Source organism: Vigna unguiculata, chromosome 7 (genome assembly GCF_004118075.2).
Source record: "Vigna unguiculata cultivar IT97K-499-35 chromosome 7, ASM411807v1, whole genome shotgun sequence".
Lineage (NCBI taxonomy): Eukaryota > Viridiplantae > Streptophyta > Magnoliopsida > Fabales > Fabaceae > Vigna > Vigna unguiculata.
Window position 1 is genome coordinate 17111821 of NC_040285.1, and position 23556 is coordinate 17135376.

General features: G+C 29.7%; 1 protein-coding gene and 1 long non-coding RNA gene across 3 annotated transcripts; both read left to right on the top strand.

Moving 5' to 3' along the window:
* The first annotated feature begins 13561 nt into the window (after positions 1-13561).
* LOC114191234 lies at positions 13562-14474 on the top strand. Its single transcript, XM_028080407.1, has 2 exons — positions 13562-14188; positions 14367-14474. Exons 1-2 carry the CDS (start codon positions 13562-13564, stop codon positions 14472-14474), a joined length of 735 nt encoding a protein of 244 aa, XP_027936208.1.
* A 2021-nt stretch (positions 14475-16495) lies between these two features.
* On the top strand, positions 16496-18882 carry LOC114190523. 2 transcript variants are annotated; one of them, XR_003605819.1, is made up of 3 exons: positions 16496-17411; positions 18279-18379; positions 18474-18882. It is a non-coding gene; the product is annotated as an uncharacterized LOC114190523 (long non-coding RNA). The 2 variants fall into 2 exon arrangements; XR_003605820.1 differs by having other exon boundaries at positions 16496-16985; positions 17165-17411; positions 18279-18882.
* The last annotated feature ends 4674 nt before the right edge of the window (positions 18883-23556 follow it).

Below are 23556 nucleotides of genomic sequence, written 5' to 3' on the forward strand. Positions count from 1 at the left end.
CCTTTCATTCCTTTTACATCATAGAATTGATATTTCTAGTTTCCATATGTCATCCTCAATGCTTTTAACCAAATACTACTCCCAACTCCACAAGTAGTACGAATCTAATTCACCAAAATTCTAGAACCACCAGAATTTCCCCAGCCACCAAAAAACCCATGTCCCTCTGATGGCGCTTGGTAGCAGAACCCGTGCCGCCAGGCTGTGCATGCCTTTCTGGGTAGATTCCCAGCATTTCTACACCTGTAGCTACCCTTTTCCATATTCCTAATAATTTCCTCTGTCTATCTTCGCTATTTCGTACGTGAGCATGATAGTCGTGACTCAAATATTCAAACTTAACTATACTCAACGCAATCCCAATACCAATTCGCAATAATTATACTCGAATCATAAAACTCTCAATTGTTCAACCATAAAAGGGTGTTCATAGCATTTTTTATCGAACTTGGCCTCCAACCACACGTAATTCAACAATGTAACACATCTAATCATTCACAATTACCTAGGACTTCCTTTCTTCCAAATCAGAATCATCCCAGAACCCCAAAACATCAAAATTCGAAACAAAATCAGTTCGCGTTGCCTGGCGGGTATTCATCACTACTAGGCAGTTCATCAAAACCCAAAAAAATTGGGTGACATGCATGTGTCGCCTGGCAGCCAGGGTTGTGCCGCTAGGCAGTTTCTGGAAATTTTCTAGAAACACAAAATTTAACAAAATAGCAGTGGTTTATGCATAAACATCATATATTCATCATATAATTCATGCTAAAACATAAAAATTAACGCGTAAAAGCTTCCCTAACCTGGTTTCCTTTGCTTAAAATTTGGTAAAGATTAGTGTTCCTTCTTAATCAGCAATGGTCTCCCCAATTCTACCACAATTTTGCTTTTCTTTTCATGCACGCACCACAATTCCTCTTTGGAAATTCACTCCTCACAATGCTCTACAATGGCCAAAAATCAGAAACCTTCCTTCTCACTTATCAAAAATAATAATAAATTAAATAACACACAAATGGCATACAAAGAACTTGAACCCAAGTCCTCTCATATAATTAAACACTCTCAACCATTTGAGCTAGTACTTTTCCACATCATACATGTCAGAATTAAATGCCATAAAGGATTCCACTACCCATATTTATTAATTATTATTACTTATTTAATTAATTAATTTTGACGGGTCTTACAAAATCACTCTCACTAAGATAGAAGAGATAATTTCTAAACAAAACTTAACTTTTTTTCATTGATAAAAAAATGGTTTGGCTTATATAGAAACTTTAACCATTAGAATTACAAAAGACCCATAAATTATAATTACATCCCACTTAAGCTATTAGTGATCCAACTACATAATAATTGATTGTAACTAAAATTGTGGCAACCCAAACGTCACCCAAAAGCATTCAACTATGAATCCTTTTGGTCTCCCAAAGGCTGATGACTATGTTGTCAATTGAGCCATTATTACAACTTGAAATAAAACCAAACTAGAGTCCATTAATTGATTCAACCAAAACATTATTTGGTTAGCCAATTTTACAAAGCTTTAGTCCATTATTTAAACAAATTAATAACTTTAAAAAAATTGTAGCAAAGTGGTGCATTAATCCTTCTCCATTTGGGTCATTATGCAATTCACATCACTATGATCGCTGTCAATTTTTGTGGTGAATATGAGATGAAATGGTTGGAAAAATCACTTTGATGGTGGAGTTAAGATGGTGGAAAAATCACTTTGATGGTGGAAAAATCACTTTGATGGTTGGAAAAATCACTTTGATGGTGGAAAAATCACTTTGGATGAATCAATGGGGGAAATTAGGAATTTTGATCTTCATCTTGTTACCATGTGAATTTATTTGAGGTTAGAGCAATGGTTGTAAATTGAACTTGGTTTCTTTTGGAGTGTTAACTATGGTTGAAATAAGCATGATTTGATAATGGGTTCTTTGATGTGGCTATGGAATATTTGTGAAATGCAAGGCATTTGGAGATAAGTTGATTGAAAATTTCGTTTAAAGTATTTGGGAGACTAAATTTGTCATTGAGAAAAGTAAAGGTGAAATGTTTTATGGAATGAAATGGTTTTTATGATTTTTCTTAAGCATATGGGAAAGCCATGGTGTAATAGCGATTGGAGATGTTTCCTTGTGATGATGAAATTATGGGTTGTGTTGGAGTAGCATGATTTGACTAAATTTGGGGTCTAGGGTAAGGTTAATGGAGTGAGTATGTTTCCAAAGTGTAATGTTAATTTGGGTTCAGGTGCAGTAAAAGTTTATGTGTTTATTAAGAATTCATGAGTTGTGTCAATGCTTGGGTGAATTTTGGTCACTTGTGGAACTCATTGTTATGACTCTTGTATATTCGAAGCCAAATTCACATGTGGAAAAATCCACAAGTCACTTGTGGAACTCGCTGGTTCACAATTTGTATTTTGGAGCTAAATTCACAAGTTATGGAAAAACTCACTGGTCACCTGTGAAACTTTTAGTTTAAACGCCTACATCTTTGAAGTTGAATCCACAAGTTGTGGAAAAATCCACTAATCACCTGTGGAACTTGATGTTTTGTTGTTGTTGTTGTTGTTTTTCTAACATGGTGTTGTTGTTGGTTTAAAAATGTTATTGTTCAGTATTGTTTGGGTGCATAATTCTTTTGTGATTTATATGTAAAGTCCTTAATTGGAAGGAAATCATGTTGGGTTATGATATGAGTTGATGTATGGTTAATGTTATGAGGATTGATGTATGATCATTATAAGATAATGTTATGCGTGGATGTGAAGATAAAGAAAGGTAACTTTGTGTAATTGTAATAGAGGTGCACTTCGTTAGGACTTTCAATAAGGGTAATGGGAACATGTGATGGGTTGTTAGCTTGGTTGAGTTTATGCATGTGTCATGATAATGCAAGGTGAGTTATATGTGGGTATCATATTGTTCTATGATGTTTTGATTGGTTAACTCACCCTTGCTTTTGTTTGTTGTTTGTGTTTGTTCAATGATCATATAACGTGTGTGTTGTTCGGGACCAAATGTGGATGCAAATGATAGTTGAGAAACATAGCTGTGAGGAGTTCGTGGGAAGGCTTTATCGAAGTTTTTATGAAAAACATTTGGAAGTGTTTATCGAAGTTTTTATGAAAAACATTTGACTGATTTTTGAACTTAAAATGTCTTGTAATGAGTTCTGGTTTTGATGACTTAAACCGATTTGGTTTATTTTATTAATTCTTTATTTTGAAGAGTAAACTTTTGTTCATATGCCTTTTTTGGCAAGTGGTTGTTGAAAAAAAATGTTGTGAAATTTCCTATTTAATAGGTGTTATTAGAGTTTTATATTTTGGAATTTTGGCAATTATAAAATTAAACGTGGCATCTCGAAATGGGTGTTACAGGTTCTAGGAAGCTAGATGATGTGGTGGGGTAACAGGTGACGGAAAAACCAGAGCGTGGTTCTGATTACTATTTTACTTAGATGTGATGATGAGTATTATTTTTAATGTTTATTTTGTTGAATTTTATTTATGTATCATTATTTATGGATAACTTACCTCTATTTGTTTGTTTGTGTGTTTGTTGTGTGTGCGATAATCGTATGATGTGTGTGTTAGACGAGAGTATGTGATAATGCAAATGCTTCTGGTGTGGACTAGATTGACGAGAGGATGGGGTGAACTTGAGACTTTTATTTCTCTTTCTTAAGCAATTTCAAAATAAATGTTAAGGACAAGTAATTTCTTTTAGTTGTCGTTGTTATTTGAAATTTTTTAGACAACTCATGTTTTGAACTACGAAATCTTATAATTAAATTTGAAAATTTTGCTCAAGTACGATTTCAACAATAATCATTTTCTGCTACACATGTTCATTTTATAACTTTGCGCAACATCCCAAATTGGTGTGTTACATTTCTCATGAACCAAAGAGGACATAAAGATTTGATGGACTATCTCACAGTCCATTAATATAGTTTAATTTTGGGCCATGTATTTTAAGCCAAGCTTTCAAAAATTATTGTTTGTGTTATGATAAAATAATATGTTTAGAAAATCAAATCACCTAGCCTTTTAATTAGGCTTTTAATAACCCAATTAAAAGAGCAAAGTCGGTTTACATCAAGAAGGACCAGAAGTTTCATCACATTGATCTCATTTATCACATGTGCAAATGCATGAGAAATGTGACTAAGCACATGGTCTAGATCTAACCAATTTAGGTGCCAATTCCATTAGACATGTGTTGAATTTTCCTTTCAATTTATGTGCTACTTTGGCTAAGTTTTGGAGTTGCCTTCTACTATAAATGAATCCCCCCACCCTTTATATTTGGTACTCTTGAATGTGTAAAGAAATGTTGTTGAGACCACTCCACAAATTTGCATTTGAGAGTCAATTGCTAGAGCTTCCCTTAGGAACCTCCTCTAGCCTTCCTCTTCTAAGATTGGCCCAACCCTTTTAAAGTTTAACCTTCAACAATCCATTCCACCACCACCGAAACACTAAACTTGCTTCATTGCTTTTGCTATCAATCCATGGAGTCTCCTTCTTCCATTAATCACCCACAAGGACCCTCATCATGTAAAGTATAAAATTTTTAGTGGTGCTGAATGAACTCAAACTTCAAATAAAGTTAAACAAAAACACAAGTAAATTATCCCTTACTTTTCAAATTTTTAATATAAAATTAGACAACATCAATGTTTGACCATAAGGCAAAAACTAGAATAAACTTTTGAGCGATAATGACAGTTAAATAGCATCCCAACTAAACATTACAAATTAAACATAAAAACCAGGATAACAAAATAAGGAATAAGTGATAAACCAAGAATGTAATGAAAAAATATTCTCCCACTTGAAGATGAAAGCCACGTACCAAAAGTGTTGAAGCATAGTACAAATAAGAATAATAGTAATTATTAAATATGATAACGAAATGTGTCCTAGGAAATGCTTATTTTCTCCTAAGGAATACAAGATCTTCCTTGTCAACTTAATAAATATTTAGAGAGTTGCAAATGTAATGGATAAAGTAGGATAATGGTTGACCAAAAGTTTATGTGTCTTACATATGTGCTCTATCGGTTGCAGCATGTAAGACTTGTGAAATTTAATTAATTAATTAATGCGGGTAGTGTGAGCCTTTATGATATTTAATGCTGATTGTTATAACGTGGAGTAGTGCTAGCTCAAATGGTTCAAGTTCTATGTATGTCAATTATGTGGTTTTTAATTTATAATTATTTTAATAACGTGCTGGATCATGATGAGTAATAACATAATTATAGAATTATGTGAATTATCATGAAACATGAATTGGTTGAATGGTTGTGCATTGGTTTGACATTGTTGGAAGTCCCACATCGACTAGAGATAAGGCTAATTCATAATATATAAGTGAGGTGCAAACCTCACCTTACAAGCCGGTTTTGTGGGGTTGAGTTAGGCTTAAATCCCACTTCTAACAAACATTGGCATGATTATGGGTTTGAATCTTGATAGATCCATATTAAACTTTCCTTTTGCTAGAATTATGTTGGCATGAATATGAAAAACCATAAAATCCTAGCAGCCAAGGAAGGGCTGGAAAACCATAATAAGACAAACATTAAATTTTAGGTGAGAAGAAATGTTTTTTGGGTTGTCATTGTTGCTTAGGAAGTAGAGCACGAATTCAAGAGTGTGTGGAAAGAAACCAAGTTAGGGGAGCTGTCATTTCCTATTTTAATGATATTATATGCAATTGTGTTATATATTGATGCATGAAACCTTTCTCCTGAATCAAATTCTTGTATCATTTAACTTTTTTATGTTTGTCGTATATGGTTTTAGAGAGAGTATGTGTGTGTTTGTGGTTTTCGTTGTATTGAGTTCTCTTTGTGACCCAATCATTGCTATGATTATAATGATTATTCTTTTAGGTTTTTCTGACCCAATAATTGCTATGATTATCATGATTTTTCTTTTTTTCTTGACGAGATATTTAGAGTTTTTCTTTTCTAAATACAACACACTTAATATTATTCTTATTATTCTTATTATTAATTTTATTTTATTTTACCATTATTATTAGGGTTAAATATGTTTTTGGTCCCTTAACTTTTAGTGAATTTTGGAATTAGTCCATTTCGAAACTTTGGACCAATTTAGTCCTTCATCTTTTGAAATACGTGAATTTAGTCCTTTTAATCAAATTTTGTTAAGTTTATTTGACATTTCAAGCACGTTTCATAATAGTATTTGACTTAACATTAAAACAAAAATGTGTCAAAAAGTATAAACAACTCAAATACAATCTTGAAATGTGTATAAAACATCAAATAAACCTAACAAAATTTAATTAAAAGGACTAAATCCACGTATTTCGAAAGATGAAGGACTAAATTGGTCCAAAGTTTCAAAATGGACTAATTCCAAAATTTACTGAAAGTTAAGGGACCAAAAACATATTTAACCCTTATTATTATTATTATTATCCTTATTATTATTTTATTACTATTTTTATTATTATTATTGATATATTTATTTGTATTATTATTTTATTTTATTGTACTATTATTTTATTATACTACTTTTATTATCATTGTTTTGTTTTATTGATTATTTTATTATTATTATTATTATTATTATTTTATTAATATTACTGTTTTATTATTATTACTTCATTTATTTTATTATTATTTTTATTTTCATAATTATTTTTGTTTTTAAAATTTCGTTTTATTATTATTATTATTATTATTATTACTAATATTCTCATTTTATTTTATTTTATAATTATCTTTATTATTATTCTTATTATCTTATTTATTTTATTTTACTATTATTGTTATTATTATCATTGTTTTGTTTTATTGATAATTTTATTATTATTATTATTATTGTTTTATTATTGTTGCTTTATTTTATCATTATTATTATTATTATTTTATTAATATTACTCTTTTATTATTATTGTGTCATTTTATTTTATTATTATTTTCATTATTTTTATTTTTATTTTTAAAATTTCGTTTATTACTATTATTATTATAATAATAATTATTATAATAATTATTATAATAATAATAATTATTATTATTTATATTACTATTATTATTACTATTATTTGGTTATTATTTTATTATTATTATTATTATTAATATTACAATTTATTATTATTATTATTTTCATTTTATTTTAGTTTATAATTATTTTTATCTTTATTATTATTTTTATTTTACTTTACCGTTATTTTATTTTATTTATGATTTTATTATTATTATTATTTATTATTATTGTTTTATTTTTGTTATTATTTTATTATTATGATTTTATCTTATTATTTTATCTTATTAGTCTTATTGTTTTACTATTATTGTTTCATTTTATTTTATTATTATTGTTTTATTTGTATTTTTTCATTTTATTATTATTATTATTATTGTTATTATTATTATCATTATTGTTATTGTTGTTGTCTTTTTATTATTATTATTAGGGTTAAGTATGTTTTTAGTCCTTGAACTTTGACTTAAAATTGAAATTCGTCCCTCGCCGAAACTTTGATAAATTTTGGTCCCTAAACTTAAAAAATGAATGAATATAGTCCTTTTAACCCAATTTTGTTAACTTTTTTTTAGGTTTCGAACGCATTTATCAATAAATATTGAGCCGAGAATGTGTCAAACAGTATAAACAACTACAATATGAACATGAAACACATTCGACATGTTGAAAAAAGTCAAATTAATTGGGTTAAAAGGACTATATTCATTTATTTTTAAAGTTTAGGGACCAAAATTTATCAAAGTTTTGACCAGGGACGAATTTCAATTTTTGACCAAAGTTCAGGGACTAAAAACATACTTAACCCTTATTATTATCATTATTACTATTTTATTGCCCGTGTGATATTTTGGGGCAATAGTTATGTATTATTCCTGCTTTTGTATATTGTTTAGTTATTTAGGATTGTGTTGGACTATGATCCAGTCATATGATCATGACGGGATAAGCATGTCTTATGCTATGGATTGTATGTGTAGTGCTTGGGATTCTTTAAAACTTGCTTCAAAGTGCCAAAAACCAGTAGTAGTGACACTACTGGTGTGGTGCCTAACGGCTTGGGGTGTGCTGCTGGCGGCTTGGGGTGTGCTGCTAGGTGATAAGGAAAAATCATAGAAGCTTGGAACGCATGGCGCCTGGCAGAAAATGTGATCCCGCCAAGCGAAAAAAGATCTGGTAGAGGCTCTGGAAAGCGTATGGCGCCTAGTGACGTGAGGTGTCTACCAGACGGTCTGGAAGCATGGTGCGCCTGACGACTCGTGAGTAGCGCCAGACGATGTTGCTGAGGCAAAGACGTTTGGCTTGCTTTGGATGTGCGTGGTCTACAAGGCTTCTATGATACCTTAAAGGTCGGCTTGCTGATGTTCCTTAAGTTGTGGCTCAGAACATATCCCTTGAGTTGTGGCTCAAGATAGGGGTTAAGCACGTGGCATTATTTGAGTTGTGGCTCGGAATGACATCCCTCGAGTTGTGGCTCGGGATGGCGGATGAACACGAGGAACTCTTGAGTTGCGGCTCGGGTTGGCGAGTGTTGCCGGTGTGAGTGTGCTGGTTGTGGCCCGCACGGATGGGTCCAAATAGATTGCCCTCCTCAATAATTAGCTGACGAGTTTGGTAATCTTGGGACGTTACGAACTATGTTACGTAGAACACGGTTAACATGGTTATGGTCTTGTGGTATGAAATTAAAGGATGAAATTTCTTTGGAGTGATTGTGTTGTATATATAAATGTGTTCTATATCTGTTTTATTCCATTAGCTCACCCTATTTGCTTGTGTTTGGCGATGATAGTGTACGCGGTACACGGGAGTAGAGGATGTTACAGGTAGATCTGGTGAGGCATAGTGTCGGAACGAGGCTAGTTTGGGGAGAAGATTTTACCAGAGTTTTTACTATTTTGTATTTTAAGGATTTTGTAAACTCCTGGATTAATCTAGTGTGGTTTTGTTATCTATTCGCTTTTATGAATTGTGAATTAAGACAATTATTATTGTAACAAGTTTTAAATTTCCGGTGTTTTTGGGAAATGATATTTTATCAAATGTAGTTTAATTATATTTATTTATTTTATTATTTTAAATCCGTAATATCTGGCCGGGATGTCACACAACATGTATGTAAAAATTGCATTCTGGCTCTGCATCTTTAGTTAAACAACAACCATGTCCCCAGATTCGCAATCATAATTAATTTAGACTTTTTCAGTCAAAACATCAAACAGGTTGAACCCACATCAGAATTCAAGGAAACTATACAATCTTTAACCTTGGATCAAAACCTATACTCAACGAAGAAACAAAACACAAATCAATCACAAGGCTCAAACTAAATTAAATGCTTTAAGACATGTTTTTAAATACATTACCTTGTAGAGAAACAATTGGAGCTTGAACCTATGGTCTTCTAATCCCTTTCACAACAACTCTAAGTCTACCTCTCCCCCTCCTCAGCGTCAATGTAAATCCACATCTCCACAGCATCAAAACCCCTTAAACCAAACAAAGTGGTGTGAACCCCATTTGCACAAGGGCTGACTTAGGATCTTTAGGGTTAGAACCTTGTAAGAATCTTGGACTGGATGTATAATAAGTCACTATGAACAAGCTTCCTTTTCAAACATAGAAGTATATGTATTTCATTGACATGCCCATCCTTTTGTTCTTGTAAAATGACATCACAAACTGTAGAAGAAAAATCATTGACAAATAAATTTTTCATGCTCTTTTTCTCTATTTTTTTTCTTCTTTCTTTTTCTATTTTCTCCTTTAACCTATGTTGATCCTTACTAACTTGTCTTGATGTCTCATAAATTTCAACTTAATTTCATGTCCCTCATACCTCAAATAAAGCGAATATTCATCAAAATTAAGTGATTTAAAACAAAGTCATGACCATCTCAAAAGAAGATGAAAGATTTCATGAAAGCAATATCACAAAATACTTCTTTCACACACTGTCCTATAGTGAATTTGATTCACGCTTGATTTGGATGAAAGCTTGTTGATAAGTGGAGTTTCTCCACCAATCTTTGGCTCACATGTTAACTTGGGTCAAATCAACTCTAGTCAACAAGTCATATAAGGTTAATCCAACCAAGTCAACTTAGGAAATTCAAAATAAAAGAAATACAACATAAAGAAAAGGATGAAGATTAGGAAATTTATCCTCCCTAAGCATGTGTCCGCATCTTTGGTAAGGGTTCGTATTTAGTTTTAAAGAATTCATTCTCATTCTAAAAAACGTAAAAGATAGTGGGTAGGTTGAAGGTGGATGAATGAAGTGGGTCAAGTGATACAAACAAGCTTATGAGTTTTAGTGATGCAATTGAGTGAATTCGACATGTTTGAAAATGAAAGTGATGAGTTGTTTAGAAGAAGATGTGATGGAGTGAATTCGACATGTTTAGAAATGAAAGTGATGGATTGTTTAGAAGAAGTGAGATGTGGTGGAAGGAGAAGAAATGTGAAAAAGAAAAATAAAATTGAAAGATATGAAAGATAAACAAACCACGTCATATCGAAGAACCAACTTTTCTTCTATACCATTAATAATTTAAACAATATTAGAAAAAAGATGGATTAGAAAAATAAGGAATGAAGAGAAATTTATGCCAAATTAAAAATAGTAAATGAAGGTATAAAAAATGGATTAGACTTTTTTTCCCTTTTCTCCTCTTTTTGCTCTTTCTTTAATTTTTGTTTGTTTTCTTTTGTTATTTACTTCTTCTACCTATTTATTTTTCCAAAGATTGCAAGACGAAGCTTTGAACAAGCTTTGAACCATGAAGCATGGTGAGTACTAGTCACAAATGAAAAAATAAAAGCGACGAAAAAAAAAAACGAAATAACGAAGATGATTACCTCCAGGATTACAATCAGTCACCAGGGAAGATTCACAGCAGTAGTTTGATTCGAAATAACAGAGAAAGCAGGCAGATGAAGAACGCAGTGTGAAGAACAGGAGAGAATGATTTTCACACTTTTTAAAACAAACAATGCTGATTCCCACTCGCTTTCAAATAATGTTTAAAATCAATAATTTTATTAATAAAGGACTTAATTAAGTTTTCATAAATTTAATTTTTTTAATTGAATTTTTAATAATTGTTTTTAATTTATTCTGTATTTGAAATTTTTATATTTTTTTATTATTTTTAGGTCATTTAATTGTTATTTTTACTAGATCATATTGATATAGTTGTTGTTTTAATTACTTACTTGTCTTATATCAATATATATTTAATGAAAAATATATTACGATTAATATAAAAAAATATAACAATTCTGTCTATCTAACAATTTTCATCAAAGTAATAAAAAAGACTTGTCATTTTATCATAATTACTATTTTATTTCACATTAATCCTAAAACTTCATGGATATAGGTAATGGTAACATATCAATCACTTATGATTCATGATTAATATCTAAATTAGTTTTTATGTAATTAATAATTTTTTTATTAGTAAAACTGATAGTTAATGTATGCTGACGGTTAATAATCATAAAATCAATTAAAAATTATAGAATGAAAATTTGGACATAGACATTTATTACGTGTTAATTTGATTTTTTTAAGTGAATTCAATAAAAAAACAAGACAGAAAAAGGGTTAATGTATTTCTGCTTCCACAGGTCCTACTGCTGCTTCAATTCCTTTATCTCTCCTCCGCGAGACTCTTTGTCGTCACTACCGGATATTCTTTTCTGTTCTTGCGTGAAACCATTTGCTGTAATCTATGATATTTATCTAGTGATTAAGTCTGTGACATCAGGAGTGTCTCGTGCTTATTTCTTCTTATGAGTTTGTTGTTACGTCAGTTGAGGTGGCAGCAATTATATTAGTTTCTTATTATCATTTTTACCTTACTTTTAAAACAAATAGTTGATGAAAGTGTAATTTTTTCTAAGGGTTTTAATTTTAAAGAAATAAATTCGAGATTTTTTTTTTTAACAAACTGCAAATGTGACTTAAATTATTATCAATATTATTGCGAATATTCTTCATCTTTAGATATCTTCCTGTCATATATATTTCTTGTTTGTCATTGTTACATGTAGAATTTGGATATAGTTACATTTAAAATTTACTTTTTTTAAATATGATATCAGAGTCGTAAGTTATAATATATCCTAACGAAATTTGTATTTATTGAATATATCATTTCACCTACTATTAGACTATTTATTAATGTATAGTGAGGGCTATGTTAAAAGTTTTACATTGACTGGAGATAAAATAATATCATAGTATATATGTGGGTAAAAACCTCATCTTACAGATTTTGTAGGATTGAGTTAGACTTAAAATTGACTTATTAATAATTATAAATCAAGTTATTTTAATTTTTCGATATGTAAAAGATAAGTTATGACGATAATTGTTGATAACGAAAGGACATATATGATAATTTACTGACAATACATTAAAAAATATGTTTTAATGGAGGTAGATACATACATTTATTTATAGTCCATATATATATATATATATATATATATATATATATATATATATATATATAAAATATGATGCAATTTTCGTGTAAAAATATTTTTTTAATTCATTTAGTTAATATGAAATTATATCATTTCTAAGAAAATTTATTATACATATTCGATATCCTGATACGTTTATCTTGAAAATAATAGGACATGATATATGATATGTGATATATGCATATTAAAAAATGTACAATAATTATTAAAAACATGATAGATATATTATTGTTATTCTGTGAATCGAAATTAAAATAATATATATCAAAGTTATCAATATAAAAAATTATAAATTATTATCATCATAAAAGCATTACTGCTTTATAAATTAAATATTTTATTAATAAATATCAATAAAATATCAATAACTTTTAATTTTTAAATTTGTATTTAAATTAGTTACTATAATTACTAATAATTATTAGTCACTATAATTTTCTTGTAATGAAATAATACAACAAGCAATATAGAAAAAATAATTAACTATATAAATTTGTTATTTTCTTCAATAATCTTAATAATACTGGTGTGTTACGGTGATACGTGAAAGCTGAATTTGAAATAATATATAAAATCGAAAAATGATACCGTTTTACGAGTTAAATCTTAATTCTAAGTGAAAAAACAAAGTTAAAGTTATACTCAAAAAAAAAAAAAACAAACAAAGGGAAGTCAAATAATTTTCCTACGTCGTAGATACGAAAAATAAGTGCACGTTGTAAACATAAACGGACTAATAAGCAATGAAAGAAAAAGCTTGATTGAACACCACTTTATTGATTGATATTATTTGTTTTGTTTGTTCTTAGCCATGCATGCCGTTTCAATTGCTGAAGTAGTTAATAAGCAATGAAAGAAAAAGCTTGATTGAACGCAATGGCTACCTGTCCATCCAAATTCCAAACTCGCCATATATATAAATTTCATTTTTTATATATAGCTGTCAACAATCACATTTAGGTTAAGATTGTTAGAGAGTATAACACCTCATCTATCAGCATGGCATCTTCTTCGACCAAATTGACTCTGAAATTGCTTATCGACTCAAAGGGCGAGAAGGTGCTGTTCGCAGAAGCATCAAAACCGGTCGTAGACTTTTTCTTGAACTTGCTCTGCTTGCCCATTGCTACTGTCATAAGGATTCTCAAAAAGAATCGAATGGTTGGCTCCATAGCCAATCTGTATCAAAGTGTTGAAAATCTGGATGAAACGTACATGCAAACAGAGCAACATAAGGATCTGCTGTTGAAGACAAGTGCCCCCGTTTCTTCACAAATCTCAGGCCTTCTTCCTTCAATCAATGACACTTCTTTTAACACCTCCACCAATGTGTTCTACAAGTGTCCAAATCACTCTGGTTACGTCACATGTGATAGGAGCACTCGTTGTCCTCATTGTGGGAACACTATGACCAGGGAAATGCAGCTTGTTGGTGAAAAGGTTGCAAATGTTCAAAATTCTGCCGACAAGAGTGGTTTTGTGAGAGAGGTAGTAACTTACATGGTGATGGATGATTTAGTGATTCAGCCCATGTCAAGCATATCAAGCATTACTTTACTTAACAAATTCAACATCAAAGAGGTGGGTGCATTGCAAGAAAAGGTGGTCGAGTTAGACATGAACAAGGTATGTTATATATATGTTTATAAAATATGCAAACATTCTGAATCACTGCATATATAATATCTGAATATATACCTCTAACTATAATAACACTACTTAAGGTTTTCATGAATAAATGTCTTCCTAACTATATACATATATAGCATGGTTCTTTAATATGCTTGCTTTGTATTTTGTATAGGGTGTCGATCTTCTAAAGGCTTCTCTGCAGTCGAAGACGGTTTTGACAGATATTTTTCTCAAGAAGAAATCGTATTTTGACATAGGGTTTCACACACAGTGCGATTAATAATTTTATTTTAAGTCAATAACCAATCCATGGAATTAAACGTAGTCTTGGACTTTATAATTACAATATATTTATAATTCTGATCCTAAAATATTCTCTTCCGTCAAATAATTATAAGCACCCATGGCAAATAAATTAATAATATCTTTTAAATTGAGTACATAATATGTAACAATTTTAATTTGTATTAAGAAAATGATAAATTACCAATTTAATATGCATAAAGCAAAACTCCTCTAAGATATACCTTTTGTCATATTGGATGCTAGCCGTCAACCATCATAAATCAATTGGACAGAGAGAAAATAAGAGAAACTTCCCCGGAAAAATCCTAAGTTGGTGCCCTACAAAATTTCTTAACCAGTTTGGAAGTAATTTTTTTCTCAAAGACAAGGAAGTAGAAGATGTTTCATTTATTTTTTTAAAAGTGAAGAAAAAATATGATTTGTGTGATGTTGATTTCCATTTCTAAAATTGAACATCGCATTTGAAGTTTTTTTTTTCTTTTTGATCTGCACGTCGCATTTGAAGTGTTGGTGACAAATTTTACAAATGAGTATCGAGACTATGATGCAATATTTTGAAAATAATAAGATACGATCACGACAAAGATACATGTCTTCTGTTTGCATTATTTAAAATAATTCAATCAGATGAAATAATGAATCAATATCCTCAATCAATCAGATACATGTATTTTCTTGATCAGGGAAAGATTGATCTCCGCAAAAAAACCAATATAGATTAAAATCAGAATATTTAAAATATTTAAGCTTTGGTGTACAAAGCTCAATTTTACAATCACGGTTAAATTTTTCATCGACTCTAAAACTATAAATACTTAAGCTCTAAGTTGGATTGTAGAGATTTTTAGGGTTCCAATTCCACCATAGTACTGACAACCATGAAAATATTAAGTTTTCAAATTGACACAGTCCTCGAAAGGATTAAGAAAATTTTCCTCTCCACACTCAAATCGACAATTTTGAGGTACATGTGTTTAAGAGAATGAAAATCAAAATTTGTGGTCTCAGCGGCTATGTAACAAAGTTTGAGAGAGGTGAGAGATTTACATAAAGAAATTTTTGCATAAATCTCTTACTTCTCTCAATCTTGGTTACATATCCATTGAAATTACAAATTTCGATTTTTATTTTCTTCAACACCTGTACCTTCAGATTGTGGATTTGAATGTGGAATGGAAGATTTTCTTGATCCATTTGAGGATTGTGTCAATTTGAAATTTGTATATTTTCATTGTATTTTTGTAGAATTGAAACCTTCAAAATCTCTCATCTTCACCTTACAAACTTAATTATATCTAGTTTTAGATTGGATGAGGAATTTAACCCTGATTATGAAATTGATCTTTGTACACCAAGACTTACATATTTTAAATATTTTGAATCTAATCTATGTTTTTCCACAGAGATTAATCTTTCTGTGGTGAAGAAAATATTATGTTAATATATGTCGCTTGAGTGAGGATATTGATTCATTCTTCTCATTTGATTGAATTGTTTGAATTAATACAAAGAGCAAAATTTGTATCTTTATAGTTTAACGCCATCAAAGTATTTTAATAATACAAATTATTATGTTTTAGTTAATTGTTATATTTACGTAGTTTCGTAATTGAATTACAATGTTGTTTGGTATGATAATTAATATTATTTGTAGATTTTATGCATGTTTCCTTATATATTGAAGGATTAATCTTCTCCTTTCTCTAGAATGAAAACTTTTGATTAATACAAGATGCATCTTCTTTCTTTGTTATGTCTTGAAACGTAAAAAACTATTTTTCACTACAAGAATGTTGAGTTTTAGAGTCCAAAACATGGCGTCGGATCCTTGTAGGACGCAAAAGGCGTCGGCTCGACCCACGTAAATAATAAAAATTAATTAAAAACAAAAATATATATTCCAGCCAGTTTTAATAAAATAATTCTTTTTATGGTTTTAATATGGCGTCGGTTTGACGACGCATAGACGGTACAATTGTTTGCGTCAAACGGATTAGATTAGTAATGTCGGATGGCCGACGCGTAGTTATAGAATTTAAAAAACTTTTTTTTATCAGGATTATTGAGGTTAACTTTAGGTGGGAAAATGTAAAAACTTTACTTTTCCCGCAAGCGCGAACACGAGTTTCCCCCTTTCTGCAGAGCACGAGTTTGCCCCTGTGAAAGAACGCAAGTGAGAGTGAGTGAGTTCAAAGTGTGGGCTGGAGCGGCGAGCCTTCTACGAGGAGCGACGAGGCTCATGTGAGATTCAACTTTCTAACTTCTCTGTGAGTTTGAGGAACAATCCCTTTCTGTGTGAACAGGTTTAGAGTTCGAAGAATAACACAGGACGAGTTGCCCCTTTCTCTACGAATAGTGAAGCGGCTCCCTTCTCTACGACAAAATGGTGGTTGAGAGGCGCAATTAGGAGGCCGTTGAGTGGCAAAACCTAAACTTTGCGAGGCAATGAGTTTTCGTTCACCAGGTGGATTTTTGAAGCATCCAAGTAAGTAATTAAAGTCCCATTTACTGCATTGTTGATTTGGTTTAGGGTTCCAATTAGTTCTTCGTGATTACGCGTTTCCTTCGAGTTATACATGAATTTGAAGATTTGTTGGATATTAAATACTTTCCTTTGAGTTATACATGAGTTTGACCATTCATGGATTACTGAGTTGATGATAGAGTAGGGACCAATAAAATACGCCAGATTCAATGGTGGGGATCGCAAGGAGAGAAAGATTCGGTGGTGGCATGGAAAATGAGAAAGGTGTATTAGGCGTAAGGAATTTGACAGTTATTGATTTTTCTCTTCTTGGATTCAACTACTGTGATGCAAAAATGAATGATCTATATTGATAGCAGTTTGTTTATGCTTCCTCATATTTGTATGGTGAAGGGGGAGAAAGTATTGAAGGAAGGTAGAACAAAGGTAACTTTCAATATAAATGGTTATAAATTGAGAGTTTGATTTATTAAACTTTGTTTATGAATTGAGTCCTTAGTTCCTAATGTGACGTGCATATTCTTTATGCATAATTTATATGACTCATTGTATGTTATTTACAAGTATCTCATTGGTTTTTATATTTTGTTATTAAATGGGAATTGATTTCTACTGTGGGTTTTTCTTTCCACTGGAGTAATGAGAAGTTGGGTGTTAAAAGTTTCTTCTTGTTTTTGTCATTGTTGTGAAATGATGATGGTGAGTGGTCTATATTTGATTTTATTAATGGAAAAGTGAAATTGAAATGCAATTACTTTTAGTTTCTCTGTGTTTGTTTGTGTAGGTATTTATTTATTGTTACTACATTTCCTCTGCTTTATGAAATGAATGTAAAGCAGGAGCCAAATTGCAATGTTTTCTGGGGACTCCTCATGATTTATATTTGTTTAATATGATAGAAGCTAATAATCGTGCACCCATGTAATAATAATCATTATATAGTTAGATATTGCGCTTTTCAACTAGGAAATGGAAGTAACGTAAATCCATTCTCTACATTATTTTATTGCTTTATTGTTGACATAAATGTGGTGTGGTATTTCTTCTTTAGTTGTCTATTTACTACCATAAGTCTTCTACTTTTAGGGTTCAATACCCATTGTTAACCTAATAATTACCCTTCCTACTTAGATGCCATCTTCATTTTAATTTTTTATCTTTAACGGTTGAGGCAGTTTGCATCTCTCATTCATCACATCTTTAGTTTCCTTTACTGTGTTTGGTTTTTCTAGCTAGATTGATTTGGTTCCATATTTAGCCTATTCTGAAACACAACTTATTCATGTTATCTAGCTACAGTATACATTGGAACTATGGCTTATTTCCACAAACATAGGAAGATCCATCTTTTGCAAACTCTGAAGTTGAAGAAGCATTGGGAGATAAGGATCCAGGTATTCCATTAATAATGATTATAAACTCTCATCTTTGCCATAATGCTATGTTAGGAGTACAACACAATATTGTGAAACCATTGTAATTCTGCAGTTGTTGTTGATATTGGGGAAAGATAGAGGAAAATAGGTGAGGTTGTCAAGGTCAAACCCTTGGGTACATTAGCCATGATTAGTGCAATTTTTTTTATTGTTAGTGCTTAAAGTTAACATAAACTCATTGACTTGATTTTTATTTGATTTCTTATTAATTGAGAAGCTAGTCTTCGTCCCCATTCAGCCGACGAAAAATTGATTTGCATCGGGAATATTAGCGTGCTCCACATCACCGTCACTGTACCGACGCCATTTTACTCTTAGAGTCGGCTTTGACCTTTTGGCGTCCCATTTTAGCCGACGCTAAATGCTTACATTCTTGTAGTGGATATATAATAGTTACTTGATATACGAATATTGAAAATGTATAATAATTTTTACAAACATAATAAATATATGATTGTTATTGTGTGAATCCAAATTAAAATCTTATTGTGTATTTTTTTTTTCTATAGTCGATAACTACTTCATAAATTAGATACTTCATCAATAAGTATTGATAAAGTATCGAACATGGATATGTGTCGGATGTAGAGACGTGACCTAAATTAAAATATCGAGGTCGCAGATCACAATGAGCAAAAGGATTTTATAGAATAAAGGAGATAACAAAACAAAGTTTACGGATAAATATTACATTACTCTCACAACATAAGTTTATTACATAGTTGTTGCAGTTATACAGTAGAGAGGCATTTCAAGAATTTTATTTAGTCCTTTTGTATTTTCTATTTAAAAATTCTAATGATTTAGGATGAGTTTGAATTATTATATAACTTAAAACTTACAAATAAAATCTTTATTGTTATGAATTAATGATTGTCCATTTATTTGATACATTTACTCATATGATTGATACTCATATGATTCATTACTCTTTATGTAAATATTTGTATTAACTAAGTTGATTGTTTCCTTTATGGATTACATGTACCTATAAGTAGGACTTTTCCTAACAATAATAATACAAGATGATTTGCTACCTATTTTCTTATTATCTATTTACTCTATTGTTTCTTTTTTTCTCTATTATATATTATTCTCCCTGTTATTCGCTTGATTTCATAACACGTTATCAGCACGAAGTTCCAACCAATTGAGGACTAGTGAAAACTTTTTATCTCTAACAACAATGTTCTGTGTGTCTCAATTCAAGCTCTTTCTAATATTTTCTCAAATTATATTTTTACCTTATATTCTTCCTCTTGTGATAGAATTGTTTGACTTTATCAATTTTCATCTCCATCTCCATCTTGTTATTTATATTTTTATTATGACGGTGATTATTATTATTATTTTGATCATTATTATTATTAATATTATTATTTTATGTGATAGTTCTAAACACGCGAAACGTTGCAAAATTTATATTTGTGACCCTTGATAAGGAAGAATTCCTTATATCGGATTTTAAATGTTGAAAAACATTTAGATGCAATGGATATTGAGATACCATTAAATAAAGAATTAAAGCATCTAAGCAACTAATTTGCTCATGAGACAAAAATATTGTGAAAAGAGATTTCACAAATATTATGAATATATTTCATGCCTATGTATGGCTGGCTGGACAAAGCAATAAAGCTTCCGATGAAAAATCAGGAGATCCGCCTAATCTGCTTGCTCCATTTCCAGAAGTGAATGCAGCAATCAATACTATGAATTTATTTCATGCCTTTGTATGGATGAACAAAGCAATGAACTTTTGATAGAAAATCATAAAACCTGTCCAAATTGGTTATGCTCCATTCCCATAAGTGAATGCAACACCATTTGATTTATATTTTCATGATCGTGATCATGATCTTGATTTTGGACATGATTATAAAGAAAATTTCAAAGACACATTTTGTCACCAGAAGTGGCACAATAATGTGAAAAAAGGAAAAGGAAAATGTGAAAATATTGACAAAAAAATGAAAGTATATATTATCATTACGGTGGTAAAGGTCATTTGAGTTGTACTTATTGTACACCAAAGCATCTTACAAATAATGAGAAGAACATAGAAACATACTTTGCTTATGAAGATGGTGATTCTGATTATGGCCATATGGGTGCTACTCATCTTGATATTGTTATTTGCTAAAGCAAATGGAAACATTTATCACCTCATTGATTATGAGAGTGTTAAAAAAAATCTCATTGATATTTATGTTTATATGAAAAACGACTGTTTGCACTAGTACTAAAAGATGTGTCTTATTGATAGTGCAAAAACATATACAATTCTTAAGAGTAATAAATTTTTCTCTTGTTTGATAATGTGAGACATCAATGTTAGTATTATTTATAGTACTACAAATATATTTGAAGACTCTAGAAGAGCTATTATACTTCTACCAAGAAGTTGAATAAAAACTTATTAAGTTTCAATGATATTTGTCTAAATGGATATTATATTAAGACAAACAATGAAAAAGATATGAAACATCTTTATATCTCTATGATTGAGTTGAAAAAGAAAGTGTATTGGAGAAATTATCAACAGTCTCTTATAGTTTGTACTACAAGTTTATTAGTACAATTGAAATGCATGTCATGGTAAACCAGAAATTTACAAATCAAAATGATTTCCTTGTTTGACATGATCAGTTATTATGATGCGGAAAAAAATGGTTGAAAAACTCATGTGGACACGTTTGAAGCATGGTAGACTTATTGGTTCCAAAGATAAAAACTTTTGAATGAGAAAGGGAGCTAATATGCAAAATGACCTAATCGAAAAGGTTGAAATCTCAAAAGATTCATTTGACATAATTAATGATTCAGTTCCAGAAGAACCTCAGGTACCTGAAATGGTTGAAAATGATGAGATCTCAATAAATTATGTCATGAATCATATAATATGGAACCAAAATAAAGTCAACATTGATGAAACTTTTACATATAATATAGCGATGAATGTTATGAATGACAATGAAACTTTTTTTTTTGTAGTCGATAACTACTTCATAAATTAGATATTTCATCAATAAGTATTGATAAATTAATGAACATGGATATGTGTCGGATGTAGAGACATGACCTAAATTAAAATATTGATGTAAGGTTGCAGTAATCAAAATGAGCAAAAGGATTTTACAGAATAAAGGAGATAACAAAATAAAGTTTACGGATAAATGTTACATTACTCTCACAACATAAGTTTATTACATAGTTATTGCAGTTATACAGTAGAGAAGCATTTCAAGAATTTTATTTAGTCCTTCTGTATTTTCTATTTAAAAATTCTAATGATTTAGGATGAGTTTGAATTATTATATAACTTAAAACTTACAAATAAAATCTTTATAAAATTTTAGCGTGTGTTTGCTTCTGGTAATTTATTATTTGATGAGATAAATTTGCAAGTGACAACTCTTTTGGTGAATTTGAAGGTGATCGAAGAAGTCAATTTGCAAGAAAAAGGTGATATTACCATCTTTGCACAATTAAAGAGATACTTTAATGAGTAATGATTTACTATTCATCCAATTTAAATACCCAAAACTGCCTTTCACTTTTCATGCATGTTGTACGAAGAAAATCCTTTTTAATTTTTTTTATACTAATTTGTTCTTCACTTTTTAATTTTTTTATTAAAAAACTAATCCAAGTTTACTTTAAATTAATTTCATCTAATTTATTTATTTTTATTATTATTTTAATCACAAAAGTAAAATTATAATCTTATATTTTATTTTATTATTTTATTTTATTTATTACCTCCATTAAATTATTCAGAAGAAGCTTGTTCTTCAAATTCTTTCACCTCTATCTTTTAAATCAAAGAACCCATCATAATTCCCTTTTTTTATCGTCTCAAATTTATTTTTGAAAACAAAAAAAAAAGTGATATTGCTATTTAAAAAGTTAAAAAAGTTGAATTTTTTTTGATGATATTCAATGTTTTAGCAAACAAATTATGTAAAAAGCAAAACAATTTAACAACTGCGATGGTGGTGATGAGGAAGCTTCCAGCAGTTGTAGTGATATATTGAAAAAGTTTCTTTTGACAATCTTAACTTCTATTAAAAAATAAAAAAATTACTCTATTTGATAACTTTGTCAACCAAATCTTTGTCAACAAATTATTTTCATAATAATAATAATAATAATAATAATAATAATAATAATAATAATAATGATGATGATGATGATGATGATGATCTTATTATTATATTTAAACTAATTACTCATTCATAATTTATTTTAATTTAAATTTTACTATTTTCATTTTATTTCAATCTAATTTCATCATAATATATATTTTATTTTAAATTATTTTTATGACTAAGTATAAAATAATAATAATATAATTTTATTTGTTAAAATAATATTTTTATCAATCTAATGTCATCATTTTAATTTACTTTCTTAAAAATAATAATAATATAATTTTATTTGTTAAAATAATATTTTTATCAATATAATGTCATCATTCAAACAATCTCATGTTTATTCCTCTTTTCTCACAAATTCATATATAGAAACAAAGTTTTATAAATATTAGAACTAATTTAAAAATTAATAATTATGTAACTAAAATTTTGATAATTAATATTATAAATCAATTTAAACTTTAATTCATAAATTAATTATAATTTTTTATTAATAAAAACAACTATTTTAAATATCAATAGTTTTTAATTTATAAAATAACGTGAACAATGTAATGACTTAGTTATTGAAATTGCACAGGTAGTCATTCTTCATCTGAGTCATATTTGGTCACACATAGCCAATTGCTTGCTCATGCATAAGCATCATAATAGGGCGGGATGGGGCGATGACGGGTTTTACTATCCCATATTTATTCTTGTAAAAGAAATTCATCTCCATCCTCATACCCAAACCCAATGGATCTCAAACTTTTGTCTCATCCTTATCCCCATCGGTTAACGGATATAATCTTGCACTCATACCCATACCCGCTTTCTTACTACTTTAATATTAATTTTTATAAAATAATAAAAAATTACGGTAAATGAAACATAATATTATCAAATATTCAATATTAGGAGGATGGTTGTTTCTTTGATATCAAATACTTTGAAATAAATTATAATTATTTACATTTTAGATTAGAATACCAAATA